General features: G+C 40.7%; 1 protein-coding gene across 50 annotated transcripts in view; it reads right to left on the bottom strand.

Moving 5' to 3' along the window:
• The window catches only part of Atp9b (ATPase phospholipid transporting 9B (putative)), a 241,402-nt gene that overhangs the window by 54,124 nt on the left and 160,017 nt on the right, over positions 1-27,261 (bottom strand). For all 50 annotated transcript variants that reach the window (XM_076555619.1, XM_076555613.1, XM_076555598.1 and 47 more), the window contains one exon: positions 15,884-16,026. In XM_076555619.1, the coding sequence (XP_076411734.1) occupies positions 15,884-16,026 (143 nt within the window). The remainder of the gene's footprint in view (positions 1-15,883; positions 16,027-27,261) is intronic.

The following is a 27,261-nucleotide window of genomic DNA, read 5'->3' on the forward strand; positions in this document are numbered from 1 at the left end:
CATCGCCAGGGGTCCACCCTCACCATGCTTCCCTCAGAGCCCCAAAACTTACTGCAAGTGCACACTGTGTTCCCTTATAAACTGTTGTACAACCATAGCAATTCTTGCTTGTATTTTAGAGCTTTGTTAACTGAGGTACAGAGACATGGTCATCTGTAGGAGTCCTGACTGACTAGCGAGATCCTCACCACTGCCTCCTCACAGTGAAATGCCACCAAAGGCAGCACAGGGATCTCACAGGCGTCCAGGTGGCACAGTGGATGTTTAAAGTCCCAGACAGGTAGGAGGTGCCACCAACTCAGCCTCTGCCCCTGCTATCGCCATGCCCTGGTTCTTCCTTCTTGGCTCTCTTTGGGGACCTCTTGAAGGTGTTCTTTTTTTTTTTTTTTTTTTTTTTTTTGATTTTCGAGACAGGGTTTCTCTGCGTAGCTTTGCGCCTTTCCTGGAGCTCACTTGGTAGCCCAGGCTGGCCTCGAACTCACAGAGATCCGCCTGGCTCTGCCTCCCGAGTGCTGGGATTAAAGGCGTGCGCCACCAACGCCCGGCTTTGAAGGTGTTCTTAAACTCAGGGTCTAATATGCTCTAACACACTTCCCACCTGTGCTGTATTTCTAAAATAAGCATCTCTTCACGGTACTCTTGGGATTAAAAGGAACCAGCACCCTTTTAAATATAAACTGCTCAGAATAGGAAATACAGTTTTTCATTATGCAGTCTAGAGCTACTTTCTTTACCTTGTTTGATACTCCTTCCTCAGCAAGAGGCCACAGCCCACAACCCCCACATTTCCACCAACTTCAAATGATGTGGGAACTGCTTCTCTGGCAAACGTTCATTACAAAGCACCAGCAAACACGGGGTTAGTGTACTAAACAACCTGAGTTCAAATGCCCATAACCTGTTTGCTGCCAGCTACTTTCAACACTCTTTGTCTTTAGAAGAAGGGGTCAGATAAACCTGTAAGATAATTCATGAAGTCCCTAAAACATAACGCATGCCAGTGTGAATTCCTTTCCTCAAAATCCTACAGCTAAAGAGACAAGCAGGAAAGAGCCTTATTTCCAGAGGCCCTAAATGCAGGTAAGGGAGGCAAGACAGGAAACACTCAGAGAGGGTGAGTGCTCCAGAGACACCACCAGTGTGACATAGAGAAGAACTCCCCCAGGGGACAGCATGAAGGAAGCTTTAGAACTGTGGGCACATTGATGCTCCTTGAAAGCAGGCCAAAGCAACAGGGCCCAGGACAGGCCAAGAGAGAAGGGGGAGAGGTATGCCATGTTAAGAGGACACAATGAGGAGAGCCAGTGCCAGTGTGTGTGTGTGTGTGTGTGTGTGTGTGTGTGTGTGTGTGTGTGTGTGTGATTACAAGTGTGTGCCACTGTCCCTGGCTAGGTATCCTGCTCCCCAAGTGCTGGGGATCAAATCTCTGGCTTTGAGCATGTTATGAAGCATTGTATCACTTAATTATACTCCCAGCTTAGACTCTCTGTATTATCTTAATGTCATCCCCAAAGCCCAGGTCTTAACCTGGAATGAAAAGAGCTGCTGATAAAAAGAATGAAGAAAACAGTTTAATTAAAACTGGAAACAAGTACAATATGGTGTTACCCAAACCTTTAATCCCAGCACCCAAGCTGAAGAGGCAGGTGGATCTCTTTGAGTTCCTGGTCTACAAAGTTCCAAGTCAGCCAGGGATGTGCAGTAAGACCCTATCTCAGAAAACAAACAAACAACAAACAAAACTGATCAAACAGAAGAAAGGCCTAGGGACTAAAGATGTATGGGAGAAGGCATATATGGCACTATGTATTTGAATCATATACCACTCACTTGATGGTGTATTTTTTTTTCCAGATTACTGGCAAAGAAAAACCTTGCATTTCAAATGCAACAGGTCCACAGTGGTATCAGATGCTTTCCCAACACAAAGACATATCATTACAATCATTCCATTCAGACTATTTCTAGATAGTAAATTTAGGGTTTGAATGTGGGTCCTATTTTAATACATCACTTTAGTCATCCTTTTTAAGCCTGTGATATAGTATTTCCAACCTAAGTTTCCCAAGTTCAGCAATGCTATCTACTTATATAGCATTTTGCTTCTTAGCATCTTTGGAGAAATCTCAAGAGTAATTCCACACATGCACAAAGACCATGAAAACAGAAAACACTAAAATATTAAATACATTGTTTCATACTACATACGGTTGAAATGATGGAAAAGGTAACTGAAGGCCAGGTTACAACTATTATCTCTTCCTCCTAGGATATTATAATAAAGCTCTGATTAGATTTCTTTCCTTCTACTATGTAGCCCAGCTAGCCTCACTTGTAATCATCCTGCCTGTGCTCCTGAGTAGGTATGACCTGAGTAGGTCACCACACCCATCTCAGGGTTCGGATTATTAAAGACCTTTCACTTAATTGTTTATTTGGAGCCAGGGAGGATGTCATAAAGAAGTCAGAGCAACAACTATGTTCATAGCAGCATTATTTGAAATAGCCAGAACCTGGAAACCTAGATGCCCTTAAACTGAAGAATGGATAAAGAAAACATGACACATTTATACAATGCAGTACTACACAGCAGTTAGAAACAATATCGTGAAATTTGCAGGCAAATGGATGGAACTAGAAAATATCATCCTAAGTAAGGTAACTCAGACTCAGAAGGACAAACATGGTATGTACTCACTCACAAGTGGATACTAGATGTAAGGCAAAGGATAACCACACTACAACCCACAGCTCCAGAGAAGCTAGGTAACAAGGAGGACCCTAAGAAGGACACATAGGTATTCCAGCAAGGGGAAATAGATGAGATCTACATGGGCAAACTGGGGGTGGGGTGGGGTAATGGAGGGCAAAAAATGGGGGACAAGAACATAAGGAAATGGGAGGTTCAAGCTGGAACAGGGACAGAGTGGGAGAGCAAGGAAAGAGATACCATGATAAATGAAGGCATCATGGGAATAGGAAGAGGCAGGATGCTGGGGAAGTTCCCAGGAATCCACAAGGATGACCCCACTTTGGACTACTGGCAATGGTTAAGAGGGTGTCTGGACTGGTCTACTCTGGAGACCGGATTAGTGAATACCCTGTCATCACAGAGCCTTCATCCAGTTACTGATGGAAGCGGATGCAGAGATCCACGGCTGGGTGCCAGGTCAAGCTCCAGGAATCCAATTGATGAGAGAGAGGAGGGAGTCTGTGAGCAGGGGACATCGAGACCATGATGGGAAAACATGCAGAGACGACAGGCCACACTAGTGGAAACCCACGAGCTGTGGACTAATAGCTGTGGAGCCCCCATAGGACTGGACTAGGCCCTCTGGATACGTGAGACAGTTGTTTAGCTTGAACTGTTTGGGGCCCCCAGGGAGGGGGTTCAGAATCTGTCCCTGGTGCATGGGCGGGCTTTTTGGAGCCCAGTGCCTAGGGTATGACACCTTGCGCAGCCTTGATGCAGGGGGAGGGGGGCTTGAACCTGCCTCAACTGAATGTACCAGGTTCTGCTGACTCCCTATGGGAGACCTTGACTTGGGGGAGGTGGGAATGGGGGGTGGGTTGTGGGGAAAGGCTGTGGTTGGTATGTAAAATGAATAGAAAATTTCTTAATAATAATAATAAAAGAAGTCAAAGCAAGTTGTTAAGGCTGAACAACTAAAAGACTATTCTAAATGAAATTGCCTTCTAATTCAACCTTGGGATAGTTTATTGCTAGTATATAAAAACACAATTCATTTTATGAATGATTTTGTTTTACATACTTTGGCTATTAGGGTTTTAGGGGATCCATGAAGATTTCCTATACATAAGACTGTATTATACATAAGCAGACAGTTTTACTCTCCTCTACAACATGGACGCTGTTTCTTTTTCATGTCTACTTTGCCTTGGCTAAATGTCTACATATTCATAGCAGAATATAGCTTATCTCCAATAAGCAAAAATGGAGAAACAACCCCATGCCCATTCATTCAAAGGTGGATAAATAAAATCAAGTATATACATACAGTAGGATAGTATTTATCAGAAAAAAGAATGAAGTACTTACTATACACTACACTGCGGGTTAACCTTGAAAATATTCTACTAAATGAAGCCTAATACACAGAGCCCAGATGTTTTCTACCACTTATATAATGCCCAGCAGCAAATCCACAGGGACAGAAAGCAGGGCCAGGGTTGCTGGGGACTGTGAGTGGAGAAGGTACTGAGTGAGGAGTGACTGTCAGTGCATACAGGGTTGCTCTGGGGAGGAACGAGAAATTTCTAAACTTGGGCTGTGGTAAGCACTTTAAAATAGTCACACCAAGTGCTGTGGAAGAGAGATAAAGCCTGAGTTTTTCATTTGACTCAAGTACAATGTAATAACTGTATATTAAAAATGTCTAAGTGGTAATAATGTTTGAAGCCGTTCAAAACTGATATATTCAAACCACTGACTAGCACTGCCCATCAGATAAAAAAAAAAAAAAGGAGTGTCTCTGATATTTCAGTATTCAAGGTAAGTACATCCTACCTGACTGGGTCCTAGAATCTGGAGTGTGCATGTAGACAGATGGTCCTTTAGGTGAGTGCCCAAAATATCCACATAGCATGAGGACCTTGAGAACATTCTGTAGAGTGTTCTCTACAGAACAGTGTGGCACTTCCTCCTGCACTCATCCAGACTCTCTTTCCACGGGATCACAGGTGGGGTGCAGCACCAGAGCTCCCCCTGACTCCACTCCAGCACCCATCATAGCTCGCGCACTTGGGTATTTCTAGACACTCTGTCATCTTAACATGACAGGAACCAACGGGTTCCAAAGTGGAGACTATCAGAAAGGAGGTGCTGGCTACAAAACCAGATGGTAAGGGAGCCACCACATGGAAGAGAGTGACACTGAGTTATTTACGATGCACAGTTCCTGTGAGAACAGGTCTTCTTATGATTTCTCAGAGACGACAACACAGTAGTCTTTTATAAAGCAGAGGCTTTTTGGACTGCAGTGAGCAAGGCAAGCAAAGAGGAAATTGAGTTTTAAGAAAAACGTCCTGCAGGCATCATTCTCAGGGTGGCAACAGATGCAGTCCACGCTGGGAAGCAGATGTGAAGCCTCTGATCAGAGCCACGAGGCTGCAAGTTGCCGCTACACCAAGATTCTGCCAAGCCATACTACATGGACAGACAGGGGCTTTTGACAGACAAACAGAAGAAGCCAATTACAGTGCACAGGGACCAGCTCATCCCCAGGACTACAGGATTTCCTGTGAAGATTCTAGCAAGGCAACACAGTGACTGTGAGAGATCATGATTCCAGCAAAACAAAGAGGAAATGAAAACAAAACCTCTCAGGTGACGACTAAAATCACTGAACTTTACATGCATTGGCCATTAAGAACATGTTATTGAGTAGGGGATAATGGCACACAGGTAATTCCAGCACTCATGAGGTTTAGTCAGGATTGTGAGTTCAAGGCCAGCCTAGGCTATGGACTGAGTTCTCTCAAAAAACTAACAGGACTAGGGAAATAACTCAGTTGGTAAAGTATATGACTCACAAGCATGAGGACCACACTTCAATCTCTAGAACCTACTTTTTTTTAAAGTTAGCCAGGTACGGTGGTGGCGCACACTTTAATCCCAGCACTCAGGAGGCAAAGGCAGGCAGATCAGTGCCTTTGAAGCCAGCCTGTCTACATAGAGAGTTTCAGGCCAGCCAGGATGACATAGTGAGACGCTGTCGCAGAAAACAAACAAGAAGTTGGCATGGTAGTGAATATGAGCCCGTAACCCCAGTGCTGCCAGGCTAGATTACCTGGGTTCCAGGTGAGTGAGAGACCCGATCTCACAAAACACAGTAGGGAGCACCTGAAGAACACCCAAACTTGTCCTTTGGCCACCACACATACAGGTATGAACATTCATGTGCATCCATGCACATACATATACAAATCAATCAAACACACACACACACACACACACACACACACACACACACACACACACACACAACAACAACAACAACAACAACAACAACAAAACAAAACAAAACAAAAAACACTGTTCATGTATTTAGCCTACTTTCCTCATCAATCAGGCCTTTCCCAAAGATCACGCAGGATTCCTATTACTGGAGGCATCTACTCAGCCGCTGCCTGTGTTGAGTATTTCCATCAGTCTAAACACCCAAACTGCTAATTGTACCACTCACATCCAAGTGCAGACTCCAGTGACCGGCTGTCCTAGTAAGACAGCACGTCTGCTGCACATGACTACTGCAGCTACCACCAAGATGGAGAGACCTGAGTGCCCTCTGGTTTAGAGGACATTAATAATTTACTCTAAATCTTAGTTTCCAGATCTGCCTTTCCTATATACACTAACTAGCACATACACCCATTTTGTTGTTGTTGCTTTTAAAACACATGAGAACAGCATTTCCCTCCTGACGGTGCCGTCCTACTCACAATATTCAAACCTGAACAACATGACAGTTTGGGGATAATGGATGCTATAATTAAAATATAGGTTAAAAAATCCCGTTGTTTCAAGTAATGGTTTTGTTCTACATGAAGACAAAAACTTCCTAGCAAAGGAATTAATGTATTGCTTTAATAGGCTTCTCCGTAAGTTAAGTTTGAAAATTGATGAGTTCACTGCAGCATTGTTCTTTAAACAATGGCATTGTCAAATGCAACCAGTGAGGAGATTGAAGTTCTCCCAGCAGATTAAGTACAAATTATCCGTGCCCCTGTCTCAGCATCATCTGTTCATTCATCACATACCGTCTAGTATTCCTGGTCAGTGTCAATATGCTCTGCGTCCTTGCAGCTAACAGATGTCGACTCTTGTCGAATGAATTACTTTATGTTTCACGCGCTGCTGGCCGCAGATGTGTCACTATAGCAACATCATTAATTCCAGATCTTACCGGAAACGTGCACTCCAATCAAACCTAATTATACCACATTGCTTTCTTGTCCACAAGAAGGAAACTATAATGCAATTATTGGGACACTTCATTTTCTATTCTGCTGTGGCAAATGAGAGAGCCACTGTGATGGACGCTTCTTGTCAAAAAGCTTATTGATGAAGCACAAACCCAATTTACAATCATACGAAGGACTACCTTACAATTATGTTAGTAATGTAAAGCTCCTCGGATGCCAGCTTACACTGAAGCATTTCAGTAGGAATTCAGCTCTTATAAGATGTCTGAAAACTGACTGAAGTCTGAGTGCAGCACCTCTGCTCTCCCGAACCAGAGCTGTTCACGCCAACAGGCATCCACTGCTGCAACCTCTGCTGCAGCTGAGGACACAAGGTACCAGCAGCTAATACCTGATCCGTTTCTGACACATATGCTCAGGAGAATACATGGACTTGCAGGAGAATACAGAGCCATTACTTATGTGACTAAAATAGAGAATATGAGGCAGAACTAGCAATTTACATCCTAAACCATAACACCAAGAGTGCACTGTCTCAGCAGGACACAAAAGGGGAAGGGGGCAAGATGGGCCCTGTTAGAGCTGCCCAGATTTCTGTTTGTGCTCACCTACTGTCCCTGTCCCTAGAGCTGCCCAGATTTCTGTTTGTGCTCACCTACTGTCCCTGTCCCTAGAGCTGCCCAGATTTCTGTTTGTGCTCACCTACTGTCCCTGTCCCTAGAGCTGCCCAGCAGTTGCCTCTGAGCTGGAGAGGCTGACAGCTCTTATTCAGTAGAGTGAAGATGTGTCTGAGACCACAATTAGAGGGGTGGCCACTACTCACTCTCATGTCTTTTCATCTGACTGTGTGAAATATGTATGTTTTTTTATAAGACTGAGGTGGAAGAAATGAAACGCCACTTAGCTGCTGAAAATAATAATTATATCATTTGTTCTCTATTATCCATCAGCCTATGGTTTAGTCAGTATGGCTTTTATGATAAACCATGGTAGATGTACCACCTTCAAGAACCTTTGAGAAACCCAGGAATCAGGGATTCACCCTCCTACCCCAAACCCCACAAGACAGGTCAGGATCCACCCTGAGAACAGGTGATGAGCAAGAGTCTCCCAGAAGATAGCTTTCGGGAGAGACTGAAGCAGCTGGAGATGCAGCTGGAATAATGACAGCACTTCTAAACAAATGGCCAGACAATGGAAAACTCAGCCAAGGAGGGCATGTTCTTCAGCTGCTCTTAGAGTGAAAGGCTTTTTCAGAAAGGCAATGGAGGGCAGGCATGGTGGCTCACATCTGTAACCCCAGCACTTGGGAGGAGGAGGTCGAAAGGCTACCATGAGTTCAAAGCCAGCATGGGCTACATAGTGAGTTGCAGGTCAGCCCAGGAAGCATAAGAAGAAGCCATCTCAACAAATAAACAAGCAAACAAACAAGTGAAAAGCTGTGGCAGCAACTGGTTTGCTCCCCAGTACATTCTATACAGTTCTGCCAAAATTCTTAAATCTCACACCACTGTAAGAAAGAGATTACTGTGATCATTTTCAAGGTGAGGTGAATTTGTAGACATGAAACTTCTCACTCCTCTGGCTGGAGCCTGCTTGTCTCAGGATTCTGAGAGCTAGAATAAGTTCTACTTGATTGAGCCCAGGATTGGAAAAGGGAGCAGGAGGAGCCTCAGGTCCCAAATTCTTCACTGAACGAGGCTTTGTGTCCTAGGCCAGTGAGATGGGGATCGGAGGAGTGGTGGTGGTGCCTTTAAAGCCACTGTCTGCTGCCAGGTCAATGCTACTTTCTGCTTTTCATCTATGTGACTCCCTTTCTGCAGAATTATGTATTCAAAACTCTTTCCAGTTGTCCAGTCTTTTGGATTTGTTATTATCTAATCCCAAACACTAACACTGCTTGTATCTGAGAAGCACTGTTTAGCTTCAAAAGCAGCACCAAGTGAAGGGAGCTTTGGGTTTCAGGAGTTTACCCTAATGAACTGAAATTTCACAGTGGAAAATGGGCAACCGTAATTAAGAATCTCATCCTCTTTTTTTAAAAAAAAGGAAATCAGCATTTTAAGGAGGACTAGAGTCACAAAACATTTACATATTAACAACAGCAGGCAGCCAAAGACAGACATTGAAAGTGGGAATGACTAGGACAATTCAGGTCAGTACTTTGCTTATCAACACTACTGCTGGTTCCTACCCAAAGCAACCTCAGGGCCTATACATATAGCAGAGACTCCCAGTGCCCATCCTGCTCTGACATCTGGACTCCTCATCTAGCCAGTCTCTCCAACCTCCCCTCTGACTTCCACGGAAGGTCTGGCACCACTGGTGGTAGTCAAGTGAACTTTGCAAACCAAACAGGAAGAAAAGCTCTTGAGGCAAGTAGAAGATGTGGTACATTCCCCTAGGGAACACCAACTACATGAGAAGCTTCCCTTCAATCCATGAGGTCAGAGAAAAGGCTGGCAGGAAGGAGCAGTCAGGGCAACCCCACACCTGAGTAGAGGGCCTCTGCCCTGCACCAAGTTCCAGCATACTCTGCCTAAGTGTAAGCCTCTGGAAATGAGGAAGGTCAAACATCATAGAAAATATATTCTCCAACCACAGGGAAGACAATTACATTAATGATTTTAACTTGATGTCATTGAACATTATTCTGTAAAATTTTCTGGTTAGTTATTTGTAAACACAATAGATTTTTCTATATTAGTTTTGCTAAAATGACCTACCAATTCTTATATTAATCTATAAATTTATTAGATTTTCTATGTGTGTTATTTGCTAATAAGTATCTACTAATAGTAGGTACTTATTTTTTGGTAGTATCAGGAATTAAACCTAGGGTCTTCTACATGCTGGCTGAGCCCTTCACTGAGCCATGTTTTACTTTGTCTCCTAAGGCAGGGTCTTACTAAGGTGCTCAGTCTGGCTTTGTACTTACTCTGTAGTCCAGGAACACCTTGGATTTGCAATTCCTCCTGCCTCAATACCCACCCTTCCACCAAGCTGCTAGGATTACATCCTTCTTTTCTTTTCTTTCTTCTTCTTTTTTTTTTTTTTAGTTGTCATGGTTCTTTTTTTTTTTAATTAAGAAATTTTTCCATTCACTTTACACACCAATCAAAGATCCCCCTCTTCCTTCCTCCCATCCCCTAACCTCTCCCTCCCTACCTTCCCCCCCACTCCCCACCCCCAAGAAGGCAAGGGCCTCCCATAGGGAGGCACACCCAGTAGATGCAAGTTTAAGCCCTTCCTCCTTCCTCAAGGTGTCCCATCATAGGTAGTGAGCTCCAAAATGCCCGCTCATGCACCAGGGATGGATTCCAATCCTACTGCCTGCAGTGCCCCCAAGCAGACCAGGCTATACAACTGCCTTGCCATGTAGAGGGCCTAGTCCAGTCCCATGCAGGCTCCACAGCCATTGATCCAACTTTCATGAGTTCCCACCAGTTTGGTTTGGTCATCTCTGCAGGTTTCCCTATCATGATCCTGATCCACTTGCTCATAGAATCCCTCTTCTCTGTCTTTGACTGGACTCCTGGAACTCTGCCTGGTGTTTGGCTGTGGATCTCTGCATCTGCTTCCATCAGACATTGGAGAAAAGCTCTGTGATGACAGGGTATTCACCGGTCTGATCACTGGGGCAAGCCAGTTCAGTTCAGGCACCCTCTCCACTATTTCTAGTAGTCCAAGCTGGGGTCATCCTTGTGGACTCCTGGCAATTTCCCTAGCACCCGGTTTCTCTATCTCCATGATATCTCCCTCTATCATGGTATCTCTTTCATTGTTCTCCCACTCCATCCCTGTTCCAGCTCAACCATCCCTTTCCCTTATGTTCTCATCCCCCATTCCCTACCCTCCATTGCCCACCCCTCATCCCCAGTTTACTCATGGAGATCTCATCTATTTCCCCTTCCCAGGGAGATCCATGTGTCCCTCTTAGGATCCTCTTTGTTAGCTGGCTTCTCTGGAGATGTTGGTTGTAGTCTGGTTATCCTTTGCTTTTAAATCTAGTATCCACTTATGAGTGAGTACATACCATGTTTGTCCTTCTGAGTCTGGGTTGGCTCACTCAGAAACCTTTGACTCTTTCCTTGTTTTTTGACATGAATTAGTAACTCAAGTATGATAATGACTACGTTATCTTTTTGTTGCTCCTAGACTTGGGGAAAAGCTTTAAATATCCTACTGGTAAGTGTTAATACTTGCTACATATTATAGATTATATGTTGGGAGTACCCTTTTCTACTGTCTATAAAGACAGTACATCCTCAGCTCTAGTTTGCTAAAGAACTTCATATGTGGAAATACTGAATTGAAATTCATCAAATGCTTTACTGAATTGGAGGGGGTTCCTGGGTTTTTTCTTCTTATGGCAATGTTGTAATTTATAGTGATAGATTTCTAAATTTAAACAAGCCTTGCAGCTGGATCACATCTATCTAGAGCTTTACACATTGTATTTTTCTTGATCACAGGGCTTTAAACAGCAAAGTAAAGGGCATCTCAATGCGTTCAAGTTTTATTATGAGCTTTTCTTCTTAAATCATAGATGGGCAATGACTTCTAACAAATGTCTCAAATCTGTTATGCTTTATCTATTATTGTATATTTCATTGTGGTTTTCTCCTTAGCTTGTGCAGAGTTCTAAATATTAAACATTACTAGATTTGGCACTTTATTCAGAAATTTTACACTGACATGCAAGAGAGACACTTTTGCCTTCCCTGTCTTGCTCTCTTCTCATCTTGTTCTGGCTCCTGTTTTCTAACAATAACATGTCCTCTCCACTTTCTTGTCTATTAATAAGCGAGTTTACATATACAAAGTGTAATGATAAACTTGGGCCAGTGTTAGGAGACTCTTCTGAAGATGATTTTTAATGGTTTTAGGATGGGGTGAGATGGCTCAGTAGACAGAGGCACCTGCGGTCAAACCCAGTGACCTGACTTCAATGCCCAGAACCCAGATGATGGAGGAGAAAACTGGCTCCGCAAGCTGTCCTCTCATCTCCACGCTTGTAAGGTAGCACACACATGTGCCTACCATGCGCACAAAAGAAATAAATGTGAAAATTTCAAAAAGAGATTTTTCAGGTGATAAAAACTATGTCATCTGGGTCTGATTTAATGGCTTATATTTCCCAAAGAATTGTTCTATTGCTTTCATTTCAAAGCTGCTGACAGTAAAGAACCGATGTTCTTTTATGATTTATTTTAAATATCATCATTGTAACTTTGTTCAATTTGCTTGCATCTGTTTTTTTTCCCCAAGATTCTACTTTTAAGTCAAACTTATTAAGTCTTTTCAAAAGACTAGCCAGCTGTATTGTACTCTGTTTTATCTTTAAAACTGTTTATTTCCAGAGAAGGGATCTTGCTATGTTGCCCAGGCTGGCCTTGAACATAGACTCAAGGGGCCCTTAGCCTTCCAAGCAGCTGGGCCTGCAGATGTGCACCATCACACTCCACCTGCTCTTGAGTACCACAACACTGTTTTCTGTTCTCATTTTTAGGATCTCTTCCTATGTCATTGACTTCTACTGCTCTTAAGGTTAAATTTTATTCTCTCTTCTTTTTGAGACAGGATTTTCCTATGTAGTCCTAGCTGTCTGGAACTCACTATGTAGATCAGGATGGCCTCAAACTCACTGAGAGCCAACTGTCTCTGCCTCATGAGTGCTGGAATTAAAGGCATGCATATTCAAGGATCTTGTGTTTTCATTGAAAAACACAAGATCCTTGAATATTCCACAGGCAAAGGTACCCAGTGATTATGTGTGCTATTTCTATTTTATTCCTAACTTTTACCACTTCTGATGTTAGGCAAAGATAGCAATGATTCCATTTGCTATTTGCATTGTGTTCCTAACTTTTCCCATTTCTACCATTCTACTGTGAATAGGCACACCCACTCCTTGCAATTCACTGAGACTTGACTAAAATCTAGCTCATTCCAATCTGCCTAAATTTCCTACACACACTAGATGAAAATATGTGTTCTCTAGGTGGCAGATGAAGAAGTCAATCTATTCCATGAGATCAATTGCTATCAGACTTTCATTTGGCTGATTCCCACCTGCCTGGATGATCAATTACTTAAAGTGATGCTAACATTTCCTCCTATGCTAGCAGATACTGTAATTTTCTCCTGCATCATGTTGTGCTTGTACATTGAGACCTTTAAAGCATATATATATATTCAACCTTCTTTTAGAAAAGTGTCCCTCTTTTCTTAAATAGTGCTTTTTATTTTAGAGTCTATCTTGTTTGATATTCAGGTAGAAGTCAGGTTTTTTTTCAATTCCTAGTTACCTTAATGATTATTCTTTCTTATAAGTTTTGTCTTTTTTTTTAAATAGCTCAATCAGTTATTTTTCTTTAAGTGTTCAGTGGTTTAATTGTTTTTATCAATCTTAGTACCAACAAACATTAGGGATGCCTTTTTTCCTTCTGTGTGTCTTAGTCCTTCATTACTAAGATTTGAAGTCTCTCTGCGCTCATATATCTATCTTTTGTTCTCACTGCTGGTTGGGGCTCTAGACAGTATGAACACTGTACACTTACCTATTTATTTTTAAAATTAATTTTTGAGACAGTGTTTCACTTAGATAGCCCAGGTTGGCCTTCAACTCACAACTCTCCTGAGTCAGCCTCCTGCTTACAGGTGCGCACTACCAGGTGGGCCTAAGTGCTATTGTAAGAAAGGTTAGTCTGTGTGTATTATAGCCAAATGGTTTGCTTTGTTAACCAAAGTAATATTATCAGTATCATTTTATAACTCCCATATTGATATGCAAACATTTCTTTTGGGAAGGAAAAAAGTAGGCGTATAACTACTAAAAAGTATAACACATGCTTTTCAATGATACAGCCAATCTATTCATCATATGGTACCCTATGCAATCCTTGTGCAAACAAGTAGGAACTACTATCCTGTGCTTGTTAAACTGAAATAGCCTGGTTACCTGCATCCTGCATGCACTATCATTGATTTAGGTCCTTTCCTGTTTTTGTTTGTTTGTTTCTTGGGGTTTTCGAGACAGGGTTTCTCTGTGTAGCTTTGTGCCTTTCCTGGAACTCACTCTGTAGACCGGGCTGGCCTTGAACTCACAGAGATCCGCCTGGTTCTGCTGGGATTAAAAGGCGTGCACCACAACCGCCTGACCTTTCCTGTATTTTCACGCCAAGTGTCCTAACTGCTGCTGGGATACAGGATACTAGGATTATACTTTCAACTAAACTCTCGTAAGGACTAAAAATGTCCTGAAGGTTGTTCCAGGCTTTGTGTTCCTTTGCTCATATCATTATTTTGGCATGACTCTGGAGAGTCTGGTTTAGTGTCTCTATCAGCAGGACTAGGCAGCTCATAGCAATGGGGCAAGTCTACCCTGTAGTCCTCCCCCCATTACTCCAATAGACTGGTTCCTGAACAAAGGCTGCCTAGGAACCCTGAACAGCAGTGCACACATTTCACTGGTGATACTTGTACCTGCCTGCCTAAGCATACTGGCTGTACAATACCTCCTCTCCAGACTCTGGTATGGAGAGTTCTTCCTCCCTCTGTGTGGCTCATCCTCGGAGCCATCTGGAGCTTCAGTATGCTTGGTAGTGATTGCTCCAGATCTTTCAATTCTGGAATGCTCTTCACTTTTCCTAGCATTGCCATAGACTGAGATCTTCTGTAACTTCCTGTCTGCTCACTGGAATTGGGAAAGGAAACTTGTAACCCATTTCCTCAGTCTAGTTTCCTGAAGCAGAAACCTCTATGTCCTAAGTGAGTCATTTGTACTTACAAGCACCATCCATCCTTTCTTGATTTTCTCCACCTGGTACTGTACTGAAATCCAAATAAAAATCCCGAAACTGGACCCTGGATTACACTAAACTTCCAAATTCTCCATGGGAGCTAACACCTACAGAATCCGGAGTTTATATTTATGAAATGGTTAGTTACATTTCTCAGGAATGTCACTTTTCCCACACACCCATCCAGGTCCTTAGGTTCATATCCACAGTTTGATGAAAGCATGTTACTGTAAATAGGAGCTTTATTTTCACCTACATCTAAAGGGCTGTTTTGAGTATTTTAACCAGCAACCTACCATTTTGCTGATTTAATATTTTAATTAGTTTTCAGTTGACCACCTTGGTTGTCACATCTGTAAATATGTGTTCTTTCCTGATTATACACCTACTTCTACGTCTTACCTTTTTGCAAATGGAAATTATTCTATAATAATGCAAAATAATGTTATGAGTGTATCTGTATTCTTTGTAGTCTAACTACAAACTAATACTAATCACAGGTAATGTTGAATGTTGTGTTGGGGACACATTTTATTTAATTGTGCTATGTATGTTGCTTTTATTTCTAGTTCACTAACACTAGAAATTAAATCATTATCTTTTATTTAGTACATTATAGATTAAGAATTCTGTAACAGAAAAAAATACCAAATAAGGACAAAATAAAAATGGAGCTACAGCCCTATCTCGAAAAAATAAACAAACAAAAAACAAAAAAAATGGAGCTACAGAATGGGATAAATAGATGTAGTAATCTTTACAGGAGAGTGCTCTTGTTAAAACACTGAATTTATACAACTTCTAACAACTCAAGGATCATCCTACAATAAACAAATACACATTTTGCTTTTCAGCCACTAAAGAGGTATGTAGTAGCTATGAGAAAAAATGTGAGATTCTATAAAATTCAAAATACAAAAATAAGTCACTTAAAGCTACAGCAAAGTTACATTTCACTAGCTGTCAAGACAGTGAAGGTATGAAAGGATGGAGATTCACTGATTTAAACAGCTTTCAAAAAATGGGTCTAGAAACCTACAAATGCAGCACTCAGTTATGACATACATCATGTGTAAACAGAGTATTTCTGATGTTATCTGGTCCACTGAAAGACAAACAGAAGTGAACAGTACCTGTTTTGTCTGTCAGTAAGTACACCAAGCGTCCAAGTTCCTCTGGTATTGTGCTGGTCCGAACAACTGTCCCAGGAATATTCTCATCTTTCATAATCATCCATCCATATGCTGCTTTGCCCATGTCCAAGTTTACCCGCAGACTGCCAAGTGAAACCATCATGATGTCAGTGAGTCCAGACCTATATTACAGTCCACGCTCCATAGACTTACACACATACTTTAATTTTTATAGAAATAAATAACACTGGATTTCAGACTTTAAAATAAACGATTTGTATATATTTAAGTGAACACATGATTTTATACTCTAGATAATGTTTATAGGTAATAATTGGGTGGATAATTCCTTTCATTTGAGTTACAGTATGAGCTACAAGAGAAGCAGGCAAGTGGTTCTAAGTAGCCCATTAACACAGAGTACTGTGGGCGTAAAGAGGAAAACACATATGCTTAAGGTTACTGTGAGAAAATATGTGAAAAGGGTCTTGAGGTATCTGGAATAGGCACTTTGCTTCTTACTGATTTTTTCTTAAATATTTCATGTTTTGTAATGTTACATATTTCAAATCTGTATGTAACAGACTACAATAGATGGCCTCTGGAATGTCTTCCAAGCTTTAATTAAAGGGTGGCTATATAAGAACACACTCTAAAACTGTCCACTGGAGGAAATAGTCTCAGCACACCTATTATGTGCCAACTCAAACCTGTTCATCTCTCTCTAATTAAACCATGGAAACTCAGTAGACAGCCATGGGGATGAAAGTGCTATTCATCAACCACTTATGACCTATCAGCATGGTAATTCATATGGTCCAACCTATTAGTAAATGCACCTTTGAAAAACAATATTCAGGAGTCAGTCAACGGCAAATGTATAAATTAAGAGGTATCAAACTAGCATAACTTCATTAATTTATCTATAGGGTTCCCACCTTAAAAATGACAGGAATGACATGAGTTGGAAAGAAAACTGGTAACTGGTGTTACCTGTGCATCTCTCTCCAGCCAGCACCTCCCCATCTCTTGGCTGCTTACAGCCTTATTAAAAGAGTGCAGCAAACTAACAGAAGGCGACAGTCCTTAAGCAGGAGGGGTAGAAAATGGCGCTCCTGAAAGGGCCAGCGGCCCAGTGCAGGTCTGCCACTGTGTGGGTCTGCAGTCCGGGATCCGGGAGAAGCTGCTGAGTTAGTCAATGGTAAGTATCAAGCAGTGCGAGGGACATTGTGTCAACAGGGTGAAATCACAACACCCTTCCGGGTAGATTTAGGATGAAGGGGGCATTTGAAGAAGAAATGCAAAAAACATTTTCCCATAGATTCTGATTTGATTTGGGCTTTCAAACATATTCTCCATGAATAAGAAAGATAAAATAACCATAGGCCCTTGTTGAAATAAACAGGCAGAAGTCGGGGAGGAACTGAGCCGGTAAAGTGGGCCAGTACAGGAAGACACCCCCAAGACACAGCAGGGAGATTAGACAGCTGTCTAAGTTTTCATAGCTCTCATCACTTGGCTCAGAGACCTGCACACTAGAAAAACATGGTCATCTGCCTGTGTGTTGATTCTTTTAGATTTGGTCAAGGTTTTGGAAAATGTCACCCTGCATTGTTTTCTGTCCTCAGCTTCTAGTCTGTCACCAGGCTCAGGGTGTCAAGAACAAAGAAGCTCACTGAGATTCTAATGTGCACTGTTCTTTTCAAACCATGAACAATTTATGTTGTTGAAGAGTTATAAGAATGTATTAGTTCACAGAACATCATATTGTAAGTAATTACTCCTGGGCCATTTAAAGTTGAATACAAACATCCCTCGAAGAACATACAGAACAGTAGTTGCTCGTGGCAGAGGAGAATGAATACCTTTTAGAGGGTAAAAAGGTGCAAGGGGCATAGAACACAAACCATCACCAAAAATGACCCAGTAAAATGTCTCAAATAGGACAACACTTCCACACAGGGAATTACAGCTCCACATGTGCCATGATTCATGTTGTGAATTTGGTCAAATGCTAAAGGAATAATTTGCTTTTAATGCTAAGCCTCCAAGGTACTCACACTCTGTGGTAGCAGAATGATGGCTGTCACTACACTGACTTTACTTAGTAATGTCCTGACTATACAGATCTTTATCTATGGAGGTGCCAACTCTGACACGCTGCATAATCTATGAATCATGTGATTACAGAAACATGTTAGATGGTAGCAGATACCAGATGCATTGCCAAGTCCATTCTACGACTGACTTAGCAACTGTGACCCTGTTAGTCACAGACCTATTCCAGGTAAAACGTGATTTGTCTTCAGATGGTTCACTGAGCCAGGGCACAACCATGACTCTACTATCATACAGTAGGAAAGATGAATCACCTCAGATGACTAGTAGTCTTTCAGAGATGTTGCCAACAGGAACGTATATGAAAATGTTTATTTTTGTAATTGTAGGAAATGTGAGGTGGATTTCAAGATGTAAGACTGCCTTCATGACAACTTATTTTTGTTCAAACAGTCTAATACCACAGCTACAAATACCTGAAGAAGAAACTCTGAATAAATTTCAAGTGCATTTTTCCCAAAATACACAATACAATTCCATTTAGGCCCCAGGATGCTTGCTATATTTAAGCTCTAATTTGTTACAATTAAACCTCAGCACTTATCACTGCCAGGTGAGCCCATCCCCAGCCCACTTGAGAAACACATGCAATTCTCCTTGGGGAACAAATCTACCTGAAATAATTCACATGCCAATTCTAATCTGAGCAGAAAAAAAAAAGCCACTTTCATCAGAACTTTTACCAAATGTAATCAAAACCATTTCCTATAAAAGCTAAGAACTGCCCCGTACAACATAACACAGCTAATGTTGTCACCTCAGGACCAGTCGAGTCCCTTCCTGGGCTTTGGGCCAGCACTGCTGCCTGAGGGACCTCTAACCTTAGATGAATCAACATGCCTGGGAATGACTCCTCACTGCGCTCAAAGTGCTCTACTACAAGCTGTATCTATAGTCACTGGCTATATCTCCAGGGTTAGTCAGGGTCTCGCTAAATGGCCTGGCTAGACTTGAATTTGCTTTCTATCTTAGGTAGGTCTTGAACTCTTTATCCTCCTGTCTCAGCTTCCTGAGTAGCTAAACTGTTAAAATTACAGACCTGTGCCACCAAGCCCAGCTAAATGTGTAGTCCAGGTCTAGAAACTGAAACCCTGCAACACCGTTTCCAGCAATCTGCCTACTAGCAAATGTCAACCTGGACCTACCTTTCTGCTTAATGTGTATGTTCTAGTTAGCATGACCTCCTGCCAACTCATCCTCCTAAAATTCTGGCAACTGTCTTCTATGCTCTAGGTGGAGGAAGTCAGGCTAACATGTTTGATGTTAGCTATCACTTGTATCAGTTTCTAATTTTAACATATGTCAGTTCTGTGATCTCTTACTAAAGGCTGACTTGATTCCAGTGATCAAGCAAGGTTTCAAAGGAAAGAAGACCTTAGGTCAAGCAGGATGGTTCAGTGGGTAGAAGTCATTGTAGTGTAAGCCTGGCACCTGAATTAGATCCCTAGGACCCACAGTGGAAGGAGAAAGCCAATTCCCACAAGCAGTTCCCTGACTTCCACATACAAACCAGGGCATGCAGAATCCAAGAAATAAATGCACTGTTCAAAGGTTTCACAAGGACCACAATCCAACTAAAAGTCCAATGAGACAATAAATGTATTTGCAAACACCAGACACTAATCATTCAAATTGACACAGAAAAATGAGGATAACAAGAGTTCAGCGCAAAGGGCACAAAGAAGCAAAGGCATGTGCTTTGTGTGCTATTTTATGTCCGGCCATTCCTCTACTCCATCCCCAGAGGACACTAGGAACCACAGACTAGACCACCTCTAGGTATGTTATATTTCTTCTGATAAGTAATATCTCCTGAAATTAATTTATAAACTAGCCACAGTGTGTAACAATAACAATGAAATATAACTACAACAAATATTATAATAAAAGTAACACGAATGTGGGCCTTTTCAAAATATTTTACTGAGCACTTAAATTTTTAGAGCACAGTTGATCATGGTAAGTGAAACTAAACTGTAGAAAGTGAAGGTATGTGCAAGTGGGGCTGATGACCAACTTCACTGAATGAAGAAAGGAAACTAAAGGTAGGCAGGTAGAGTTCTGCTCCATGCACAACAGTTCCTGTGTGCCCAACAGTGCAAACGCTTAGTCTGAGCTCTCCGCCTCAGGTGCGTTAACAGCTTTCAGGTAGCAGGTTGATTGTGCTGTGGGATAATCCTTCTGTACACTGTGTCACTCAGACTGGTTTAATAAAATGCTGATTGGTAGGTAGCCAGGCAGAAATTATAGGCAGGACAACCAAACTATAGGAGAATGATGGAAAGAAGGGAGGAGGGAGAGAAGCCACCAACCAGCGTGCTGCTGAGGAAGCAGTATTCACAGAAAATGAGGAAATAAGCCATGAGCCACGTGGCAAAGCCTAGATAAGAAAAATGAGTTAATTTAAATGTAAGAGTTAGCTAGTAACAAGCCTGAGCTATCAGCTAAGCACTATTAATTTATATTAAGCCTCCAAGCCAGTTATTGGGAAGTGGCTGCCAGTTTTTTTGGGAGCATGCAGTTGGGACAGGAAAACTCTACCTACATGACTGTTTTGTTTCTGTAACTTCTTCGAAGGCGGGAATTGACTGGCAAATCAACCACACAGACTTGAGTGGAGCCTTGGCAGCCTGTATAAACATTCAGTTAGATTTTGTACATCCAAAACAGATGTGTGAGGTCAAGATGTCCACGACCCCTGGGAAGCTCCTACAGGTGACCCTTAACAGTTCACACCTTCCTATACTATCTCACCTAAAACCACCAAGTTGTTCAGTTGTTTCAATTTTGCAACTATATGAAGTAATCATACAATGTATAGCTTTTGACTTTGAGCTTTTACACTCAACATAGCTGTCAACCTGATATGGCATGAATGTTTTTTTTTCCTTCTTCCTTATAATTTATTTTTAAAGCAAAAATATACAAGCCATGTATATTTTATATGCCAATGATAATCAAAATTAAATTGAAGTATATTACTCACAATGGCAAAGAACTATAAAATGTTTAGAGATAAATATATACCCTACAACATGACAAGCAGAAAATGTAAAAGATCTAAATAATGTTGATAAAGCCAAGTGTTGTGGCACATGACTAATTCTGGAACTTGGGGAGTTATATATAAAGTTATATTTAAATATATAAAGAAATAGATAGTTTTAAAAAAAATAAAGTCTTTAAAGAGACAGTAAAAGTAATATAAAAAATAAGTCACATAAAGATGGAAATCACACAAAGAGTCTGGATTATATTGTCTTTGGGACTTTTTACTGCAGAAAGACATTTGGTTATAAAGGCTGCTGAGTTAAACCAATATATATATTTTGAAGGTATCTTGACTTCAAAATTTGTGTCTAATGATATGTTGGTTTGGAAAAGAGGTTCTGCTTTTGTTTCCACAGAAGATAAGAACCTGTGGATTGCTTCCAGGCTAATATGGTCTGATCATCTAAGACTCTCTGAGAGGTCTCCAGATGTTCCAACATCCAGAACAGCTTCAAGGCAACTGGCTCAGAGAATACAGCATTACAGATTACTTCAGTCAGGACTTGACCATAATTTTTAATTTTCTCAGGATCCCATAAGATTGCTGGCGCTCCCATCCAGAAGGAAGTAGTATGAGAAGCTACACCCAAATTCCCAAAATACTGTTTATAGATATTTATTTTTATTTAAAGGGGGTTGATTATAAATGCAATGTCTTTCTAAAAAAGAAAAGGGGATAATATAAATATGATAGGATAAAAGGGTAGATTATTGATTCTACTTTTAAAGAGTAACAACTTGTTTAAAATGTTTTACACTGGTATGGATTTTAGTTTATTGATACAAATTTAAAGTTAGTTTTGTTATACTGTACATATATTTATACTGTTGTTGAAGGTATTATGTTTAAGCAGCTTATTTAAAATTTTAATGTACAATTAAAAATAAAAACTAATAATTAGTCATCCATGATAAACTTATAGTCATGTTAGTTAAGTTTTCTAGGTATACATAAATATATTTCAGTTAGGTAGGTAATCTTCAAACACTGCAAAGACCTACAGATATGGCATTTAAAATGTTTTAAAAACAGACTTTCTGGACAGTGAGACATGTCTGCTCCTAGTGGCACCAATTTACTTCAGAGGGAGGATGGGCACTGAAGACACTCCATATGGAGTTTATCTTCTTGGCAAGAATACGTATTTGGCCAAGAGGCTGCTGTTGCCTGGACTGCTGATAATATGTTGTATAAACTGGACATGCAGGACCCATAGGAAAATGACCACTGAATTTGCCAAAATGGGGTGAAATGGTTCTTCAGGTTCCTGCTTTGCAGGGCAGACTGCCAGATATTCCATAGAACACAGGGAGAAGTGACTGAAAAAACTCTAGACCTATAGGCTGAAGATAGATGCCCCAACATTGCAGAGGAACTTTGGATGACTGTCCAGGCAGACAACTGTCTCTGTCATTTCCAGAATTTTTGAAGTTGCTTATAATGTATTTCTTATTTTCCTAAGGTAATATTATATCCTTCTGAGGATATAATAACTTTGATGTAGTTGAAGACTAAATAGCTATCATTTTCCTTGGTTATGATAAAAGATAAATTAGATATGAAACTTTAGAATCACAAAGACAGGGTAGATGATAGAACATTTTCTTTAATTTTTCCAAATACAAATAGACTAGATATTATAACTGTAATTCTTGCTTCATAATTGTTTTGTTATATGTAATTTTTACTATGTTAAAGTTAAAACCTTCCTTTTTGATTAGATAGAAAAGGGGAAGTGCTGTGGGATGTCTTTCTGCATGCTGTGAATATGTGTTGCTCCAAATGGTTGATAAATAAAGCTGTTTGTCTATTAGAGGTAGGTGGGAAATCCAGGAGAGAGACAGGAAGAAAGGAGAGGTGGAAGAGATGCCATCCTGCCATCCAGGGAGCACCATGTAATGGCACACAGGTTAAGCCACGGGTGATATACAGATTAATAGAAATGGGCTGAGTTTAGTTATGAGTTTAGTTAGCTAGCAAGAAAATTGAGCCATAGGCCATGGTTATGCAATCTGTAACTGATACAAGCTTCTATGTGTTTACTTGAGTCTGAGTGGCTGTAGGACCGGGTGGGACACAGGAAAACTTCCAGCTACAATATACTGCTTTGCTGAAATTAAAAGTGTGTACTGGATAGCTCTAAGCTCCTTTCCATTTTATTTTTTTCCTTTTATTGAAATTTGTTCTCACATAATATATCCTGATCACAGTTTCCCCTCCATCTACTCCTCATAGTTCTTCCCTTACAGCCAGATCCATTCCTTTTCTGTCTCTCATTAGAAAACAAAACAAGGTATTAAGTAACAAAAATAAAACAAAAACTAACACATTGAAACTGGACAATACAGAGAGAAAGAGCCCAAGAGAAGGAACAAGAAAGAGACCCACTCGTTTGCACAATATGGAACCTCGTAAAAAGATCAACTGGAAGCCATAATATATGCAGAGGACCTGGTGCAGACACCTGACAGTCCTGTGCATGCTGTTTCAGTCTCTGGGAGTTCATATGAGCTTTGATCATATTGCTTTAGAGGGCCTTGTTTTCTTGGTGTCCTCCATTCCCTCTGCCTCTTATATTCTTTCCACAGGCTTCCCTGAGCCCTGAGGGGAGAGAGTTGATGAATACATCCTGTTCAGAGTTGCATGTTCCAAGGTCTATCCTTCTGTGCATAATGTCTTGTTGTAGGTCTCTGTATTTGTTCCCATCTGTTGCAGAAGGAAGCTTCTCTGATGATGGCTGAGCAAGACACTGATCTATGAGTATGGCAGAAAGTCATTAGGAATCATTTTATTGTTACTTTTCCACCTTTTTTTTTTTTCTAAAGAAGAGCAGTATATGGTTTTATGCTAGGTCCCTGGGCAATCTAGTCTCAGGTTCTTGGTGGGCCAAGAACCTGAGACTGGATTCCAGACTAGGTTCCAGGTATGAATTCCATCTCATGGAGCAGGTCTCAAGTCAAATCAGAAATTGATTGGTTACTCTCACAAACTTTGTTCCACCATTGCAATAACATATCTTGCAGGCAGAATACCATTGTCAAGCCAAGTATTGGTAGCTGGGTTGGTATTCATACTTCTCTTTTGGTAGCATTCAGAGGACATTCCTGTACCAAAGATGTTAGCATGTACTGGTGAAGGCTCTATGTAGGCACCAGCTCCACTTCTCCACATTCAATAAGTTGTGTACGTGTTGTTTTCCGCAATGGGGACTTGCCATTAGTTTGTGGAAAGCAATCTATAGTCTTGGCAACAGTCTTGATTGTTTGGAGAGAACTGTACAACCTTTTGAGCCAAAATCTCAATTAGATGTAACCCACTCTTGGTACTGGAAGCCTCATTTGGTGACAAGAGATAGCTAATGTGACTCTGTCTTCATCATTAATTGGTGATTTCAGTTAGATTGTGTGTGTGTGTGTGTGTGTGTGTGTGTGTGTGTGTGTGTGTGTGTGTGTGTGTGTATAGGAAGCTTCTACTATATTAGGTTTCCATACTACCCCTCAAATGGCCCTTAATTTTAGCTGTCTCTCCAAATTCTCTTCCCTGTCCTTCTCCCTCCCCAGTTGATCTTCCTATTCCAGCCATCCCCCTATTCTCCTAAAACTTTCTATTTTTATTTCCTAGGGAGATTTATCTGTCCCCTAACTAGTCACTCACTCCATACCTAACCTCTAGTTCTATAGATTATACTTTGGTTATCACTTACTTAACAACTAACATTCACATATAAGTGAATACATACCATATTTCCCTTTCTAGGTCTGAGATACCTCACTCAGGAATACCTCAGGATACCTTACTCAGTGTTTTCCCTCCTAGTTTTATCCATTTACCAGTGAATTTCTTCTTTTTTAATGTCTAAATAATAGTCTATTTTGTAAATACACCACATTTTCTTTATCCATTCTTCTGTTGAGGAACAACTAAGTTGTTTCCAACTTCTGGCTGTTATGAATAGGTAGCAATGAAAACAGTTGAGCAGGTGTCTCTTTGGTGGGATGAAGCGTCCTTTGTGTATATGCCTAAGGGTGGAATAGCTGGATCTTGAGGTAGATCAATTCCCATCTTCTTGAGGAACCACTACACTGATTTCTATAGTGGCTGTGAAAGTTTGTACTCCCACCAGCAATATGAGTGTCCCCTTAATTCCATATACTTAACAACACAAGTTGTCACTTGTTTTATTGATCTTAGCCATTTATAATACTTAGCCATTTCAAGTACTATATTGAATAGGTATGGAGAGAGTGGACAACCTTGTTTTGTTCCTGATTTTAGTGGAATTTCTTCTCTCCATTTAATTTGATGTTGTCTATGGGCTTTCTATAAAGTGCCTTTATTAAGCTTAGGTATGTCCCTTATATCTCTAATCTCTCTAGGACTTTTATCAAGAAAAGGTGTTGTATTTTGTCAAAGGACTTTTCTGCATCTAATGAGGTGAGTGTTCTTTCTTTCTTTCTTTCTTTCCTTCTTTCTTTCTTTGTTTATATGTTGGATTACATTTATTGATTTACATATGTTGAAAAAACTCTGCATTTCTGGGATGAAACCTACTTGATAATGGTGGATTATCTTTTCAATGTGTCTTTGGATTCAGTTTGCATGCATTTATTGATAATTTTGACATTTATGTTCATACTTGAAATTCGTCTGAAATTCTCTTTGTTGGGTCTTTATGTGGTTTGGGTTTCAGGGTAATTGTGGCCTTGTGAAACAAACTGGACAATGTTCCTTTTGTTTTATTTTGTGGAACAATTTGAGTAGTATTAGCATTAACTCTTGTTTGAAAGTCTGTAGAATTCTGTTCTAAAACCATCTGGCCTTGTGGTGGTATTGTGTTCCCCAAAATATTGTGTACCTTAATAAATTTATCTGGGGTCAGAGAACAGACAGCCACTAGATACAGAGGCTAGAAAGTGGTGGCACTCACTCCTTTAATCCGACCATTCCAGAGGGAGAAATCCATCTGGGATCTCTGGAGTTCAAGGCCACATTGGAAATAGCCAGGTATGGTGACTCACACCTTTAATCCCAGGGAGTGAGCCTTTAATCCCAGGGAGTGATGGTAGAAGGCAGAAAGATATATAAGGTGTGAGGACCAGAAACTAGAAGCATTTGGCTGGTTAAGCTTTCAGGCTTTGGAGCAGCAGTTCAGCTGAGAGCCATTGGGATGAGGACACAGAAGCTTCCAGTCCGAGGAAGCAAGACCAGCTGAGGATCCGGCAAGGTGAGGTAGCTGTGGCTTATTCTGTCTCTCTGACCACCCAGCATTTCACCCCAATAACTGGCCCCGGGTTTGATTTTATTAATAAGACTCTCTAAGATTCCTGCTACATCACCTGGACTTTCTTTTTGTTGGGACATTATTAATTACTACTTCTATTTAACTAGGGGTTATAAGTTTGTTTAAACGCTTGTCTCATCTTCATTTAACTTTGGTTAAGTGGTATGTACTGAGGAAATTATCCATTTCTTTTAGATTTTCCAGTGTGGTGGAGTATGTATGTCCTTATGAGTCCTTGGATTTTCCTCAGTGTCTATTATATCTCCGTTTTCATTTCTAATTTTGTTAATCTCTCTCTGCCTTTTGGTTAATTTGGATAAGGGTTTGTCAATCTTATTGATTTTCACAAAGAACCAAGTATTTGTTTCTTGATTGTTTTTATTTTTTGTTTCTATTTTATTAATTTCATACTTTATTTCTTGCTGTCTACTTTTTTTGGGATGTGATCTCTTCTTTTTGTTCTAGAGCTTTCAGGTGTGCTGTTAAGTTACTAGTATGAGATTTCTCCAAATTTTTATGTACACACCAAGTGCTATGAACATGCCTCTTAAAACCACCTTTTTTGTATCCCATAAGTTTGAGTATGTTGTATATTCATTTTTATTCAAATCTAGGAAGTCTTTAATTTCTGTCATTTTTTCATTCATTAGTGTGCTATTCAGTTTCCATGAGTTTGTAAACTTTCTGTTATTGTTGATATTCAGCTTAAATCTGTTGTGGTCAGATAGGATGCAGGGTGTTACTTCAATTTTTTTTGTGAATGTTAAGACTTGCTTTGTGTACAAGTATGTGGTTAATTCTGGAGAAAGTTCCAAGAGGAACCGAGAGGAAGGTATATTCTTTTGTGTTTGGGAGAAATGTTTTTGTAAATATGTGTTAGGTCCATTTGGTTTATAATGTTACTCAGCTCCAGCATTTCTTCAGTTT

Source organism: Peromyscus maniculatus, chromosome 19 (assembly GCF_049852395.1).
Source record: "Peromyscus maniculatus bairdii isolate BWxNUB_F1_BW_parent chromosome 19, HU_Pman_BW_mat_3.1, whole genome shotgun sequence".
NCBI lineage: Eukaryota > Metazoa > Chordata > Mammalia > Rodentia > Cricetidae > Peromyscus > Peromyscus maniculatus.